Genomic DNA, 15,598 nt, shown 5'->3' with positions numbered 1-15,598 from the left:
GTTATTCACTGAGCAACTGAACTTAATCTCTCACAACCAGTTTCCTCACCTGAAAAATAGGGACAAAGTATCAGCCTGTAAGGTTTGTCTGGAGGATTTGTGGAGGGCCTGGCACATAGTATCTCTGTTACCACTCTTCTCGCTTCCCATGCAAGAGAGTTCCTGACCCCTTTGCCCTCACCCAGACTTTGAAGCTGTCCTCCTGTGCCAGAGATTTGGGGAATCTGAATACTAGTTACAGTGTTGTTCTTGCTTTCTTTAAGACTCTGAAACTCCGTTTTCGCTGGCAGGTGCGTCCCTTTACTTTAGGCCAACTAAAGGAATTGTTGGGACGGACAGGAACTCTGGTGGAAGAGGCCTTCTGGATTGACAAGATCAAATCTCACTGCTTTGTAACGGTGAGGAAAGGATGCTGATCCTCTAGGTTGTGGCATAGATTTCCTTCTGTGACTAATGTGGGTGGAATTGAGGGCCCTGTGGCAAGTGGGAGGGGTTGAGGCCTGTTGTGACCCTCCACCTTCTCCCTTCCTCCACCAGTACTCAACAGTAGAGGAAGCAGTTGCCACCCGCACAGCTCTGCATGGGGTCAAGTGGCCCCAGTCCAACCCCAAATTCCTTTGTGCTGACTATGCTGAGCAAGAGGAGGTAAGAAACCTAGAGAAAGGAAGGAGGGGCAGGGGAGGCCATTATCTGCTAGAAACCAGCTGAGATCCTGGCCAAACCTGCAGTCATTGAGATTCCTTCTCCCTCTTCTCCCTCCCCCTTGGTTCCTTTGGTTGAACCATGGGGCTCCAAAATCTGTATGCCCTGGTACCTGGGCTCCTTCAGTGGGAGTGATATCATCTCCATCCTGACTGTCCTTGTCCCTCCTCTACCCACAGCTGGATTATCACCGGGGCCTCTTGGTGGACCGTCCCTCTGAAACTAAGACAGAGGAGCAGGGGGTACCACGGCCCCTGCACCCCCCGCCCCCACCCCCAGCCCAGCCACCACAGCATCCCCGGGCAGAACAGCGGGAGCAGGAGAGGGCGGTGCGGGAACAGTGGGCAGAGCGGGAACGGGAAATGGAGCGGCGGGAGCGAACTCGATCAGAGCGTGAATGGGATCGGGACAAAGTTCGAGAAGGGCCCCGCTCCCGATCACGGTCCCGTGACCGCCGCCGCAAGGAACGTGCGAAGTCTAAAGAAAAGAAGAGTGAGAAGAAAGGTACTTAGTGGTGGGGGCATACACACCTGTTAGTAGGGGTCCAAATGGGATGGGACACAGGGTCAGAGGCATAAAGTCTGACTTGCTTTCTTCCACTTCAGAGAAAGCTCAGGAGGAACCACCTGCCAAGCTGCTGGATGACCTTTTCCGTAAAACCAAGGCAGCTCCCTGCATCTATTGGCTCCCTCTGACTGACAGCCAGGTGAGTGCTCACCTTCCTGCTCCACTCAGAGTAGCACCCAGTCTTGCCGGCAGGCTGCAGAGAGAGTCACGTGACTAGAGGGATGAGTAGGCCCAGGTGTTGGCTTAGGATAGTAAGGGGAGAAACTAAGCATCACAGAAAGAGGTAGTTTTAAGAACCACGTGCCAAGTATGCCACAGAGAAGCCAAACCCAAGAGGGTAAAGGTTGACACGAAGACAGGAACTGGGTTTATATAGTTGTGTCAGCCATGCCTCTTGGAAATTGATTTCCGTTAGCCAAGAAATCCATTTTCTTTTTAAAAAAAAATTTTTTTTTTAACATTTATTTATTTTTGAGACAGAGAGCATGAACAGCGGAGGGGCGGAGAGAGAGGGAGACACAGAATCTGAAACAGGCTCCAGGCTCCGAGCTGTCAGCACAGAGCCCGACGCGGGGCTCAAACTCACGGACTGTGAGATCATGACCTGAGCCGAAGTCGGACGCTTAACCGACCGAGCCACCCAGGCGCCCCAAGAAATCCATTTTCTAGATTCATCCACTTCTCTGATTTTTTATTTCTAGGACTTTTTTTTTTATTATTATTTATTTATTTTGGGCACGTGGGTGGCTCGGTTGGTTCCATGTCTGACTTGAGCTCAGGTCATGATGTCACAGTTCAAGAGTTTCAAGCCCCCACATTGGGCTCGCTGCTGTCAGCGCACAGCCCACTTTGGATCCTCTGTCCCCCTCCGCCCCCACCCCTGCCCTGCTTGTGCGCGCGCGCGCGCGCTCTCTCTCTCTCTCTCTCTCTCTCAAAAATAAAAAAATTAAGAACATTTTTTTTTAATTATCTATTTAAGTGATCCCTACACCCCGTGTGGGGCTCAATCTCACAACCCCAGGATCAAGAGTTGCATGCTCTTCTGACTGAACCAGCCAAGCACCACTAGGATTTTTTGCTTTTTACTTGTTTGTTTGTTTGTTTGTTTACTTGGATTTTTTGCTTTTTAAATTTAAGTTTCTTAGTGATGGGCCTTTTGGGAATTTGAGGCTGATATTACTCAACTAAACAGAAAAGTGGTTTGTTCACATCTAGGTAGCTAGGGAAATACCAGAGGCCAGGCATGACTGGTGCCACTACCTGTTGTGGGTATAAAAGGTAAAAACTTGAATTAGGACCCCAAGACAAAGAGATGTGATTGCTGACACTTCTTGCTTAACAGCAGAGCTGACAGTGACCCTGAGCTAGGAGGGCAGGGTCCAGATGCAGATAGACAAAGCGAGACTGGCATGAGCAGGGCCAAGATGCCTATTCTCTACATTTGCTGCCTGCTGCAGATTGTTCAGAAGGAGGCAGAGCGGGCTGAACGGGCCAAGGAGCGGGAGAAGCGGCGAAAGGAGCAAGAGGAGGAAGAGCAAAAGGAGCGGGAGAAGGAAGCAGAGCGGGAAAGGAACCGACAGCTGGAGCGGGAGAAGCGTCGAGAGCACAGCAGAGAGAGGGACAGGGAAAGAGAGAGGGAAAGGGAGCGTGACAGGGGTGATAGAGATCGGGATAGGGAGAGGGACCGGGAGCGAGGCAGGGAGAGGGACCGCAGAGACACCAAGCGCCACAGCAGGAGCCGGAGTCGGAGCACACCTGTACGGGACCGGGGCGGGCGCCGCTAGCTGGGAAAACTTGAGAGGGAGAGCTGCAGGCATCAGCCACCCTGCCCTGGGGGGTTCGAGGCCACAGAGGGATAGGTACAATCTCTACCACCCTATAACCAGGGGTCTTTCACATCTTTTACCCAGTGCTGAAGTATGGCTGCCACCTGTCCCCACATACCAAATGGAGTAGTGGCCATCTTTCCCCCCCAAAGCCCCACCCCCATAACCTATCTCTTGGGAGTTCGCCCTCTTCTCCCTCTCATTTCCCATGATAAATCTGAGAGGGAAGAGCTAGGTTAGGGAGGGAGGTGGTTGGCCCAGAGGCAGGGAACAGCCAGGGGCCCCACACCGCTTTCATTTTTCCTCCATCCTGCTCACCACCTCCTTTGGGTACTCACACCCCCCTCTTGGGAACAGCCGGGGCCAGGACTGGGTCACCTATGAGCTGAATCAGCATCTCCTCCTGAGTCCCAGGGCCCCTGCAGTTCCCAGTCTCTTCTGTTCTGCAGTCCTTGCCTCTTGCCCACCGGTTCCACTTTATATCCACCTTTTCCTTTTGTTCAATTTTTATTTTTATTTTTTTTATTATTAAATGATGTGGTCTATGGAAAATAATAAAAATCTGACTTAGTTTTAACTAGTGTGTGTTACTGGCCTTCCTTGGGCAGGGCGTGGGAGAGAGCCAAATTGAGGTGAAGAGGACTGGTAGCATGGAAGCACCACTGTTTGCACTCCCTACACTTGTTCAGGAAGCCTGCTGCTTCCTGGAGCAGGGAATTCCCGCCCTCCATCTCTGCCTTGGCTGTAACCACGTCGCCACAGAGGATCTAACTCACTGGAGGGCAGAGAGGGGAAGACCCCTGCCAAGAGGAGTGTTGGTTGCAGGGTTGAGGAGGTTCCCAGTCCTTCCTGTGGTGTAGGCTTTTGGTCACCTGCTCGCCTCCTTCAAGGCGCCTCCCACGGTTGCCGCCAGGGGGCGGCAGCCACTAGCTCAATGGGAACCTGTAAAGGAGCTTCCCAAAAAGGCTCCACTCCCCACCTCCGTCCCCTCCCGCTGCTGGCGTGCCTCGGTCCCTGACCTGTTCCCTGGGCTCAGCCCGCGGTCTCCCTGGACCCTTTTGCCGGGCCTAAGCGCTGCCCCAGTCGGCCCGCTCTGGTGCCCCGCACCGGCCCCCCCAAATGCCGCCGCCTTGTGGCCGGGGTTTACAGCCGCCCCAGAGGCCGCCCCGGGAGCTGGAGCCGGGCCTCTCCGCAGCGGGCTCCTAATTCCCCGCCTCACCACACGCTCGCCCTTCGCCCCGCTGCGGGCGGTGTGCGGGGGCCGCTCGGCGCTCCCGGCTTCACCCTCTTCGCCAGCCGTTGGAAGACGGCCTGGCGCCGGGGCCTGGACGTCCTCCCGCCCAAGTGGCCCGCCGGGCGCTGCGGGCCCGGCCCGGGAGGGGCGCTGCATCTGTATGCGCCCGGCGGCCCGGCAGCGCCGCCCCCGCCCCCGCCGCGCGGGCCCGGGCTGGCCGGGGAGGGTCGGAGGCTGGGCTCTCTCCCGCGCGCCGCGGAGCCGCCTCGCTCCTCCGCAGGCGGAGCCTCCTTCCCCCGCCCCCTCCGTCTCGCTCCCTTGTTCTCGCCGGGGCCGCTCAGACCTGCAGCGGAGCCGCGGCGCCCGCTCCGATCCGCTCGGGGCTGCGCCCCCGGGACCCGGCGACGGGGGCGGGCGGGGACGCGCCCCGCCGGCCTGGGCCCCTCGGCACTGCCAGGTAAGGGCGCCTGCCCCGGAGCCCGGGGTCGACAACCCGCGGAGGGGCAGCAGGGGGCCCGCAGCCTGCGGGTGTCTTCAGAGCGGTGCGCTCCGCGGCTGGGAGCCCACTGCCCGCTCCCGTCTCCCGCGCTCTACCTCTTTCCCTTCTTCCCTCGCACCTCCTCTCCCTCCTTTCCCCATTTTCCTCTCCCTCGATTTCTCTTCATCCTGCCTTCTCTCTGCCTGTTTGCCTCCTCCGCCTCTTCCCTCTCCCTCTTGCCCTGTCTTTCTCCATCTCCTCTTCCTCTTTGCCTTTTCCTTCCCCTACCTTTCCTTTCCTTTCTCTTTGCCTTTTCCCGCTCTCCTTTCCTTTCCCCGTCCCTTCCCTTTCGCCTCCTCTTCCCTTCCCACTATCCTGTTTCCCACTCCTCCAGCCCTTCCCTTCTCCTCGTCCCGCCTCCTGCTCTGGTCCCCCGGCTTCCCTCTTCGGCTTCCCTCTTCGGCTTCCCTCTTCCCTCGGGGGGCAAAGGACTGCAGGTGTGTTTCTGCTCTGGGGAAGGAGGGGTGGCAGCCACAGCTACCTGAGGGACGCCCCCCAGGAGGAGAGGGAGGAGACAGCAGTGGGAAGGGTCCTCTCTCCAGCTCCCTTCCCGAAGCCCCTCCTGGCCACCCCCTCTCCCAGATTGAAGTTCTCCAGGCCTGGCCTGACCCCCCATAGCTGAGGGCTGCCCCTGTCTGCCCATCACACACAGAAAGCCCCTCTGCCCCCCTCCCAACCATTCCCAAGCCTGTTACCTATGACTCCTCTCTGCCTATCACACATCCAGGCTGCCTCCTTTGATCTCTTTCCTTGTGTCTCTTGCTGCCATTCTGTCTCAGTCTGTGCCGGACAGTGCCTGAGTCTGGGTCTCACCCTCAGTAACGTTGTATCTGTACTCTCTGCTCTCCCTTCCCAGCCTCCCGGCCCTGGCCCCCAACTCTACCCCCTCTTCTTTCAGGGCCGGCCCTCCACTCTGGAGTCCCCCTTCAAGGACTTCAGCTGGCAGTATGAGCTGGGGGCAGGTTCTGGAGAGGTGGGGTTCTCCGTGAAAGAGGGACTTTCACAGGCTCGCAACCCTGTCTTCGGCTGCACTCCTTGTCATTGCTCAGCCTGACCCTAGACACCCTGACACCACACCTCCATGAGTCCCAGCCTCTGGATTTTAAGCCCTTTCTCTGGTAGTCCCCATCTCCTCCAACCCCCTGGCTGCATGCCCAACCTGGGAGAACAGGAGCCACATTTAGGGTTCTAAACCCTTCTGGCATCCCCTCTCCTGTTTTCTTCCCCAGCTTCTCAACTCAGAGTTGACTGGCCAGAGATTTATCAGCTTGTAGGGCTGGAGGTGAATACAGGCAGAGCCTGGGTGGAGAGAAGGATCAGACTGTCTGCTCTGTCTCAGTCTGGGTTCTGGGCAGTGGGATGTCTGGTTCCTTGGAGGTCTGATCTTCAGCATCTAACTTTGGTTGGGGGGTGGGGAGAGTTAAGGGTTTCTTTGACCCTGAACAACTACCTGTCCTACAGGTGTGGATCCATGGGGTAGCTCCAACGCATCTGCCCCTCTCCCCCGGCCAGCTCATGCCTCAGTACCCAGGGACAGTGAACAGAGCCCCGGCTGGAGCCCAAACATGTGGGGTCTGGTGAGGCTCCTCCTGGCCTGGCTGGGTGGCTGGGGCTGCATGGGGCGCCTGGCAGCCCCAGCCCGGGCCTGGGCAGGGTCCCGGGGGGGCCCAGGACCAGTACTGCTACGGAACCGAAGGAGCTGGGTGTGGAACCAGTTCTTTGTCATTGAGGAATATGCCGGTCCAGAGCCCGTCCTTATTGGTAAGGTAAGGATCAGCCCTTCCCATGTCTACCTTGACTCTTGAGGCCCTTAGGCCCTGCCCTGCAACTTCATCACTTCTACAATGACCTTGGTCCCTCAGGACTCCCAACGCTCCACCCAGTCATAGACTTAGACTCTTTAACCTTCTGTCCCTATGCTTGGAACCCGCTGCCATTTTTCCCTGACCCCTACAGCTGCACTCGGATGTGGACAGGGGCGAGGGCCGCACCAAGTACCTGCTGACCGGGGAGGGGGCAGGCACTGTATTTGTGATTGATGAGGCCACAGGCAATATCCATGTCACCAAGAGCCTGGACCGAGAGGAGAAGGCACAGTACGTGCTGCTTGCCCAAGCCGTGGACCGAGCCTCAAACCGGCCTCTGGAGCCCCCTTCAGAGTTTATCATCAAGGTGCAAGACATCAACGACAATCCACCTATCTTTCCCCTCGGTCCCTACCACGCCACAGTGCCCGAGATGTCCAATGTCGGTGAGTACCCCAACTCTGACCATCCCGGGGTCCGTCTCCTGGAGCACCCTCACCTCTCCTTCCCGCATTGCCGTCATGTCTGGGTCCCCCTCATCTGCTGTTCCTTCCCACCTGGCCCTGCCCCTGCTGAGTGGGGGTGCCGGGACACCCCACAGGGACGTCAGTGATCCAGGTGACGGCTCACGATGCCGATGACCCCAGCTACGGGAACAGCGCCAAGCTGGTGTACACCGTGCTGGATGGACTGCCTTTCTTCTCTGTCGACCCCCAGACTGGTGAGAATAGGGCTCAGGAACCTGGGGGGGCAGCCATGGGAACAGGCACCCCCTGACCCCTCGTCTCTCCCCAGGAGTGGTGCGGACCGCCATCCCCAACATGGACCGGGAGACACAGGAGGAGTTCTTGGTGGTGATTCAGGCCAAGGACATGGGCGGCCACATGGGGGGGCTGTCGGGCAGCACTACAGTGACAGTCACCCTCAGCGATGTCAACGACAACCCCCCCAAGTTCCCTCAAAGTAAGGGGCCAGTGCTGCCACCTGACCCATCCTTTGACCGCCACACCCCCTACGGCCTCTGGAGAAGTCTTCTCTCCTGCCCCTCCCTTAGCCAGCCCCCAGGAGAAGGAAGTGCTGGGGGAGGGAGGAGGGCTGGGACCCCTCTAAGAATGTTTCCTCTCCATCCACACCCAAGGCCTGTACCAGTTCTCTGTGGTGGAGACTGCTGGGCCAGGCACCCTAGTGGGCCGTCTGCGGGCCCAGGACCCAGACCTGGGGGACAACGCCCTCATGGCATACAGCATCCTGGACGGAGAGGGGTCCGAGGCCTTCAGCATCAGCACAGACTCCCAGGGTCGAGATGGGCTTCTCACCGTCCGCAAGGTTAGTCTCCTGTCTGCTAACACTTGCAGACTCACTCATGCGTGCCTCCTGCCCCATGAGGCACCCCTCTAACTGGTCTACAACAGACTCGGGACCACCGTTGGAGCTTAGGGATCATGGTCATCTAGTCCTCTTTCAGATGAGGGACTGGGGCCCAGCAAGGGGGAATGACTGGCTCAGGACTTTTTATGTAGCCAGTCTGTGGTGGAGCTGGAGGCACACCTAGAGTTACGGACTAAGTCATCTGCCTCACTCTGACCACCTCGGCCACTGCCTCTCAGGTGCCCACCTCTCCTGTCAGGTGGGCTGAGCACTGGTTGCATGGAGAGGGGACGTCTCTCTTACCTCCCGGGAGCTTGGGCCTGCCCTGGTTTCCACGTGCCTCAGTCACTCCCCGTCCCCTCCCCATAGCCCCTAGACTTTGAGACCCGGCGCTCCTATTCCTTCCGTGTGGAGGCCACCAACACCCTCATCGACCCAGCTTACCTGCGGCGAGGGCCCTTCAAGGACGTGGCCTCGGTACGCGTGGCTGTGCAGGATGCCCCAGAGCCCCCTGCCTTCACCCAGGCTGCCTATCACCTGGCAGTGCCTGAGAACAAAGCTCCCGGGACGCTGGTGGGCCAGGTCTCAGCCTCTGACCTGGATTCCCCAGCCAGCCCAATCAGGTGAGCTGGGGTGTGGGCAGGGGAAGGGCCGGGACTCAGGGAAGGAGCTCAGCAGTAGGCTATTCCCACTGAGGATGGGTCCCCTTCATGGAAAAATCACACTCACCTTCTGGCTGCAGGAGCCCACTCTGCGGGACTGGGGGCCAGGGGAGGGCTGGAGGACCTGGCTAATTACCGCTCTCCAATTCCACCCATCCCTCTGAGAGGATAACAGTGGCACCTCCCAGTGGCGGTGCAAGCAAATGCAATCTCTTGCGAGGAGCTTGGTGGATGGGTGATGGCTACCACTATTGCTTCACATTTTACCAAACGCTTGACCACATTCAATTCTCACGACAGCCCCATGAAGTAGGCATGATCATCACCCGTTGTTTTAGAGACGAGGCCCCGAGAACTTAAGTTACTTGCCCAAGGTTACATCGCCAGAGTTGGGATCCAAATCCGGATTTGTCTGCCTTGAGAAGAGCCACTCTTCCCACCTCTGGGCATCCCTGTCACAGGAATGAGGGAGGTGCTGGCGTCATTGCCATTTTGTGGTTAAGTAAGGAGAGGTTGAACGATTCACCCAAGGTCACACAGCTGGTCTCAGGCAACGCAAAGCTGAAACACAGGTCCCTGGGTCCCCAAAACAGAGCCCAAGAGTCTGACAGACAGATCATATCTACCCCTTTTCCACCTCTTCCTCTCCCAACCCCATGAAACCCAGTCCCCCTGAGTCTTAGGACAGGTGTTTAATGTTTATGACTTCCCCAAATGATTTGTTTTTTAAGGGGACCCTAATGTGAATCATGGCTCTGGGTACACGGGGCAGGCTCAGCCCAGACGAGCTCGGGCCCTCTGCCCAGAAGAGCCAAGAGTCCCAGCAAGGCAAACAGAAGGGAGGGAGGGGTAGCAGCCAGCTCCGGCCCTGCCCCAGATCAGCCCTCAGCTCCACTCCATCTTCCCCAGATACTCCATCCTCCCCCACTCGGATCCAGAGCGCTGCTTCTCTATCGAGCCCGAAGACGGCACCATCCGCACGGTGGTGCCCCTGGACCGCGAGACTCGTGTCTGGCACAACCTCACAGTGTTGGCCACAGAGCTCGGTGAGGAGCCCTGGGCCCCCAGGAGAGGGGAAAGCAGCAGCCTCCTGGCAGAGGAGCTGTCCCTGAGCAGGGGGAGTTGGGGGGGGAGGGGCAGTCACTGCCACCACTCCTCACTGTGTGCAGCGCCGGGTCCCCAGCCTGGATCATCACCACCAGGCAGGCCTTCTGGTCTCTGAGGCTGGGCTGGCCTGGGCACAGTGGGTCTGCCTGCACATTCCCCTGACTTTAAATTCACTCCCATGCCTGACTTTCCCCAACTGGGAAACAAACCTAACCTCAGATAGCTTCCAACCCCTAACAAACCCCAACCTGCACCTTGGCAGACCCTGCCCTTCCCACTGTCTGCTGCAGGCTGAAGCCAGGGTTCAGGGAAGGGCTGGGTCCCTCCTCTGGGGGCTGACTGGGGGGGGCCCCAGAAGCCCCTCTCAGGGAAGCCCCTCAGAGAGCCTTCAAGGTAGAAGAGAGGGCCCAGCTCCTGCCCCTGTCAGCTACCAGTCACCAGCAGCATGGGTTGACTACCTCTGGGCAGCCATGGCCACTGGAGATAGGAAGACCTCCTTCCCCTTTGTGAACCCCCCCTTCTCACCCCTGTTCACGGCCCAGGGTCTCCTACATTTTCTCTCTGTGTCCTGTCTATGGGAGTTGTAACTGTGTGCACAGATGTTTGTACGTGTCAGTGAAGAACTATATAGTATGTGTACGTGTGAGTGTGTACTTACATGTGTGTATAATTCTGTGTGTGTGAAAATACACACGCGTATTTGTGTGTATATGTAGTTGAGTATAGAATATTTGTGCATATGTGTAATTTGATGTATATGATAATAGGTACAAGTGGCCATTTATATATATCGTTTTGCATGTGTGAGTGTTTGCGGACAGGTAATTTATTACTTATTGTGTATCAGGTACTGTTCTAAGTACCAAATGTGAACGAATTAATGTAATCACCACTACAACTTTATGTGGGAGGTATGATTAGTTCCCCATTTGAAAATAAGGAAACTTAGGCAGAGAGAAGTTAAGTAACTTCCCAAGGCCACACAGACGTTAAGTGGAAGAGCCATCAGACCCAGTCAGGCTGCAGAATCAAAGCAGTTATCTCCTCTCAGTGTAGAATTTTCTGTGTATGGGCTTATGTTTATGCCCATGTCGCTGTGTGTTACATAGAAGTGCTTGTGTATCTGTCCATGGGAATGCCCCTGCGTGTTTACATAGTGTGTTTGTAGTTGCCTGTGTATACGTAGCCGTGTGTGTGTGTGTGTGTGTGTGTGCGCGCACGCGTGTGCACGCTCATGCTCCCCTCCCTGCCTTCTCACCCTCCCACCAAATCCTGCTCTGCAATGAACCCCAATATCAAGTAGCAGGCCCCGGGTCTTGACTACAGAGAAGGAATGGAGCCCCAAACCCTTGGCTGGGGAGCCCACTCAGCCTCTCTTGCCCAGGCTGGGACCTTAGCCCCTTCACCAGGGCTAGCCACCTCTCTCCCCACCTGGAGAAGGACTAAAGAATGTGGGAGGCTCAACCAGGAGAGGTGAGCACCAGGGTGGGCAGGGGTACCTGTTTTCCATTCTCTCTTGGATGGCATTGGCAGTGAGGAGCAAGGCAGGGCAATGATGAAGCCACCTGATAAAGGGATGCATGAAGAAGGGGGCCTGTGTCTAGCTCTGGTACCCAGGCTGGCCTGGCTCCCCAAGGCCAGCTCTAAGTGATACTCATTGCTATACCATGGCCTCCCGGACCTCTGATGGGGTGTGTGTGTGTGTGTGTGTGTGTGTGTGTGTGCGCGCACGCGCGCGCATGTGTCTGTCTCTGTCCCACGCACGCTGTGTATGAAAATGCATTCTCTCGACCCGGGGGGCTGGTGACACTGTATTCACTGTATATATCCAACATCCACTTTGTGTGTGTTGTATTTGCTTTAAATGCTGAGTGTACATCGAATATATGGTATGAATGTGTTTATTTCATGACTATTGTATGTGTGCATCCTGTATGCACTTTGTGTCTACCTTTCATTCACGGTGCATGTGCCCTGCATGTGGGTTATTGTATGTATGTATTGTGGGTGCTTCCCTCCTGCCGAATGTGTGTGCTGCATTGCACATATCTTGGCTACCACGGGAATGTTGTGTGCACTTGGTGTTGCTCCTTTCATTTCACAACGCTGTTTCTCACTCGCATATTGCATGCATTTCTCGTGTGTTGCACGTGCATGCTGTGTGCTGCATGTGGCATCCATGCCCGTGCACCCTGTGTGCTGTGTGTAAACTGTGGCGTGTGTGCGTGTGTGGGGTGTATGTGTTCGTGTTCTGGCTTCAGACAGCTCCGCACAGGCCTCCCGCGTGCAAGTGGCCATCCAGACCTTGGATGAGAATGACAACGCCCCCCAGCTGGCCGAGCCCTACGACACCTTTGTGTGTGATTCTGCAGCCCCTGGCCAGGTGAGATGCTGAGGCAGCAGGGTTGGGACCTCAAGACCTCCAGCTGCCCACTCCATACAAGGCCTCTCTTCTTCCTCCCAGCTGATTCAGGTCATCCGGGCTCTGGACAGAGATGAAGTTGGGAACAGTAGCCGTGTCTCCCTTCAAGGGCCTCTGGGCCCTGATGCCAACTTCACTGTCCGAGACAACCGAGGTGGGTAGCCTTCTACCACTGTGCCTGTGCCTGTCTCCCTGCTCTTCTCTTCCTCTGCCACCCCCTAGCCCAGTCGGCCTGACTCCTGACCCACATATCTGGTCCCTTCACTCAACAGAAAGTGGATGGGGATTTGCACGTTTTTGCTCTTTGCAAACCTTCCCCATCGGAAGCTGTCTCCGTGGGTCGCACCCACCCTACAGGGGAGGTGTCCTCGGAGATAGCCAACACCTTCCCTCTCCCACAGATGGCTCTGCCAGCCTGCTGCTGCCCTCTCGTCCTGCTCCGCCCCGCCAGGCACCCTATCTGGTTCCCATAGAGCTGTGGGACTGGGGACAGCCAGCTATGAGCAGCACTGCCACAGTGACTGTCAGCGTGTGCCGCTGCCGTCCTGATGGCTCTGTGGCGTCCTGCCGGCCCGAGGCGCAGCTCTCCCCCGCTGGGCTCAGCACTGGGGCCCTGCTTGCCATCATCACCTGCGTGGGCACCTTGCTTGGTGAGTCAGGCCACTGTGGGACATAGATGTGGGGTCCAAGGCTGCAGGGGGTATAGAGAGGAGCCAGATCCCTGGACACAGGGAAACCCACCCTAGGGCATGAAGGAAGCATCATGCCTGGATTTTCCCACTGCCTCACGTGTCCAAGAGAAAAGCTCTGGCCTCATTTCCCTGACATACCCATCCGCAATGACAGCAACAAGCCATAAAAACTGTTTATTGAACCCTGACTCTGGACCATGTGTGGTGCCCAGCACATCACTCGTGCTATTTCCTTTCATCCTTTGAACAGCTCTAAGAGGTAAATTTGTTTTCCCTGTTTTCCACACAAACCCTCTAAAGGGTCACAGAGGTTCACAGAAGCCAAGCAACTTCCCACAGTCACACAGCTAGTAAGGGGTGAAGTCAGGACTCAAACGAGGTTTGCCAGATGTCAGACCAAGGTCTTGCCACCCCTAGGCCACACTGTCTCCTCTGTCTCCCAACCTGCCTGCGGTTCAGAACGGAACCAGGTGCCCTGTTCCGGGCCCTGCGGGCTCAGCGCCCTGTGTGCGCCTCTCCCCCAGCGCTGGTGGTGCTCTTTGTGGCCCTGCGGCGGCAAAAGCAGGAAGCGCTGATGGTGCTGGAGGAGGAGGACGTCCGCGAGAACATCATCACCTACGATGACGAGGGCGGCGGCGAAGAGGACACCGAGGCCTTCGACATCAGCGCACTGCAGAACCCCGACGGGGCGGGCCCACCGAACCCGGGCCCTCCAGCGCGCCGCGACGTGCTGCCCCGGGCCCGGGCGCCACGCCAGCCCAGGCCCCCCGGCCCCTCTGACGTGGCCCAGCTCCTGGCGCTGCGGCTCCGCGAGGCGGACGATGACCCCAGCGTGCCGCCCTACGATTCGGTGCAGGTGTACGGCTACGAGGGCCGGGGCTCCTCCTGCGGCTCCCTCAGCTCCCTGGGCTCCGGCAGCGAAGCGGGGGGCGCCTCCGGCCCCACCGAACCACTGGACGACTGGGGGCCGCTCTTCCGCACCCTGGCTGAGCTGTACGGGGCCAAGGAGCCCCCGGCCCCCTGAGAGCCGGCCCTGGCCCTGCCCGCCGCGGTGGGGCAGCCCGCGCAGGCCCTCTGAGTGAGCTCCCCCGGGGTCCAGGCAGGCGGCAGCAGCCCAGGGGCCCCCAGGCCTCCTTTCCTCCCTGTGTCCCTCCTCCCAGCTTCCCCAGGGCAACCTCCTTCTTACCTCCCTCCTCCTGAGTCTGTGTGTCTCCCTCCAGGGATCTCTGTCTCTTTCTGTAACGCTCTCCTGTCTGGGTCTGGATTGTGTGGCTCGACTCTGAATCTCTCTGTTCTTTCACTGTGATTCTACTCTCTCTGTGACTCTGTTTTTGTCTCCCGGATTCTAAATCTCTCTCACACCCTCTCTCTGTCTCCCTTGCCCACATACATGCTCTGTGTCTGTCTCCTGCCCACATCTGCCTGCATTCTCTCTGGGTCCCTGTGACTGGCTTTTTGGTTTTTTTCTGTTGACCATCCCAAAAGCAAGAGAAACTTCCAGCCACTGCTGCCCACCCTCCTGCAGGGGATGTTCGGCCCCAGGTCAGTGTCCCTAGATGATGGGCCTGGGGGCACAGGGATGGCCTGAAGCCCTCCTCCACTCACCACCTCAACCCCGGGCTCTCCTGTCTTTACAGACCTGCCCGCATGGTTCCATCCATCACTCATGGCCTCATCCTGGCTCCACTGGCCTCCAGCAGAGAGAGGGTGCCAGCCCACCTCCCAGGGCGAGAGCTCCAGCACACCCCACTCCCGCCATGGCCGCCTCCCTGGAGCTCTGCCCAGCTGTTGGCCTGCCTTGGGCATCCCAGCTCTGGGCATTGTCTTGTGTGCTTCCCAGGCCCCAGGGGGAGGGGAGGGAAGGAAAGAAAAGAGGGAGGCAGCTGGGGAAGGGGAAAAAGGGAGGAAGGGGAGAGGCCTCCATCTCTAATTTCATAATAAACAAACACTTTATTTTCTAAAGCTGGAGCCCTGTTTTCAGTTCCACATGCAGGTTTCTGTGCAGAGCTTCACTGTGCCATAGGGTGGGAAGAGAGGCCTAGCCCATCCCCTCTGGCTCACTCTCCTCTCTCCTTTGGGGGGCAGTCCACTTCAAGCCCCTCTAGCCTGAGGAGGGTTTGAGTTGATTCCATTCAGGAAGTAAGCACCCCCACTCCCACTGCCAACTCCCCTGTTTCCTGTTGGTCTCAAAATGTCCAAGGGAACTAAGAGGGATTGGCCAGAGGGGAGAGTGGAAAGGAGAAGGGGGGGTGAGAGCTATTGGGAAGAATAGAGGAGAGATGAAAGGAGGGAAAGAGTGGTTTTCAAACCAGGGAAAAAATGTGGCTGGGGGGCAGCAGAGGGGGGCAAGCCAGTCCTCCTGTGGCCTGTGGTGCCCATCAGGAGAGGGTGGCTGGGGTGAGACTGCCGGTCACATTGATTCTGGGCCCGGCCCCAACTTCAATTCTCCCTGGTCCTCATCTTACTCTCCATGGAACACAAAGGAGGAGGAAGAGGGACCAGGGAAGTGAGCTATTGAGGGGCCAACTGACCAAATCAAAGTCATTTGGGGTGGGAGCTAAGCAGAGGGCCATCATTTCTCACTGTGCACTCCCTGAGCAGACAAGGGAGTTCCTAGCTCCAGTCAGGGCTCCTGGAGATTCGAGTAGATGGGTCAGGACAGGTCCTTGTGACCC

At 57.6% G+C, this 15,598-nt stretch overlaps 2 protein-coding genes across 10 annotated transcripts in view; both read left to right on the top strand.

Annotated features, from left to right (window-relative positions):
• ACIN1 (apoptotic chromatin condensation inducer 1) overlaps positions 1–3,477 on the top strand; it is a 33,884-nt gene extending 30,407 nt beyond the window's left edge. For all 8 annotated transcript variants that reach the window (XM_030318705.1, XM_030318702.1, XM_030318706.1 and 5 more), the window contains 5 exons: positions 291–398; positions 538–645; positions 882–1,206; positions 1,308–1,408; positions 2,727–3,477. In XM_030318705.1, coding sequence (XP_030174565.1) covers positions 291–398; positions 538–645; positions 882–1,206; positions 1,308–1,408; positions 2,727–3,053 — 969 coding nt within the window. In that variant the 3' untranslated portion in view covers positions 3,054–3,477. The remainder of the gene's footprint in view (positions 1–290; positions 399–537; positions 646–881; positions 1,207–1,307; positions 1,409–2,726) is intronic.
• A 1,251-nt stretch (positions 3,478–4,728) lies between these two features.
• Positions 4,729–14,885, top strand: CDH24 (cadherin 24). 2 transcript variants are annotated; one of them, XM_030318710.1, is made up of 13 exons: positions 4,729–4,786; positions 6,329–6,633; positions 6,938–7,118; positions 7,274–7,393; positions 7,468–7,635; positions 7,811–7,998; positions 8,410–8,663; positions 9,612–9,748; positions 12,071–12,192; positions 12,274–12,385; positions 12,633–12,881; positions 13,448–14,465; positions 14,561–14,885. In XM_030318710.1, the coding sequence occupies exons 2-12, from the start codon at positions 6,433–6,435 to the stop codon at positions 13,945–13,947; spliced, it is 2,232 nt and encodes a 743-aa protein (XP_030174570.1). In that variant the 5' UTR covers positions 4,729–4,786; positions 6,329–6,432; the 3' UTR covers positions 13,948–14,465; positions 14,561–14,885. The 2 variants fall into 2 exon arrangements, with proteins under 2 accessions (XP_030174570.1, XP_030174569.1); XM_030318709.1 differs by having other exon boundaries at positions 6,824–7,118.
• Positions 14,886–15,598: the final 713 nt, after the last annotated feature.

The sequence above is a fragment of the Lynx canadensis genome, chromosome B3 (assembly GCF_007474595.2).
Source record: "Lynx canadensis isolate LIC74 chromosome B3, mLynCan4.pri.v2, whole genome shotgun sequence".
NCBI classification, from domain to species: Eukaryota; Metazoa; Chordata; class Mammalia; order Carnivora; family Felidae; genus Lynx; species Lynx canadensis.
Note: the sequence above shows the minus strand (reverse complement) of the source record. Positions and strands in the feature narration are given on the sequence as shown.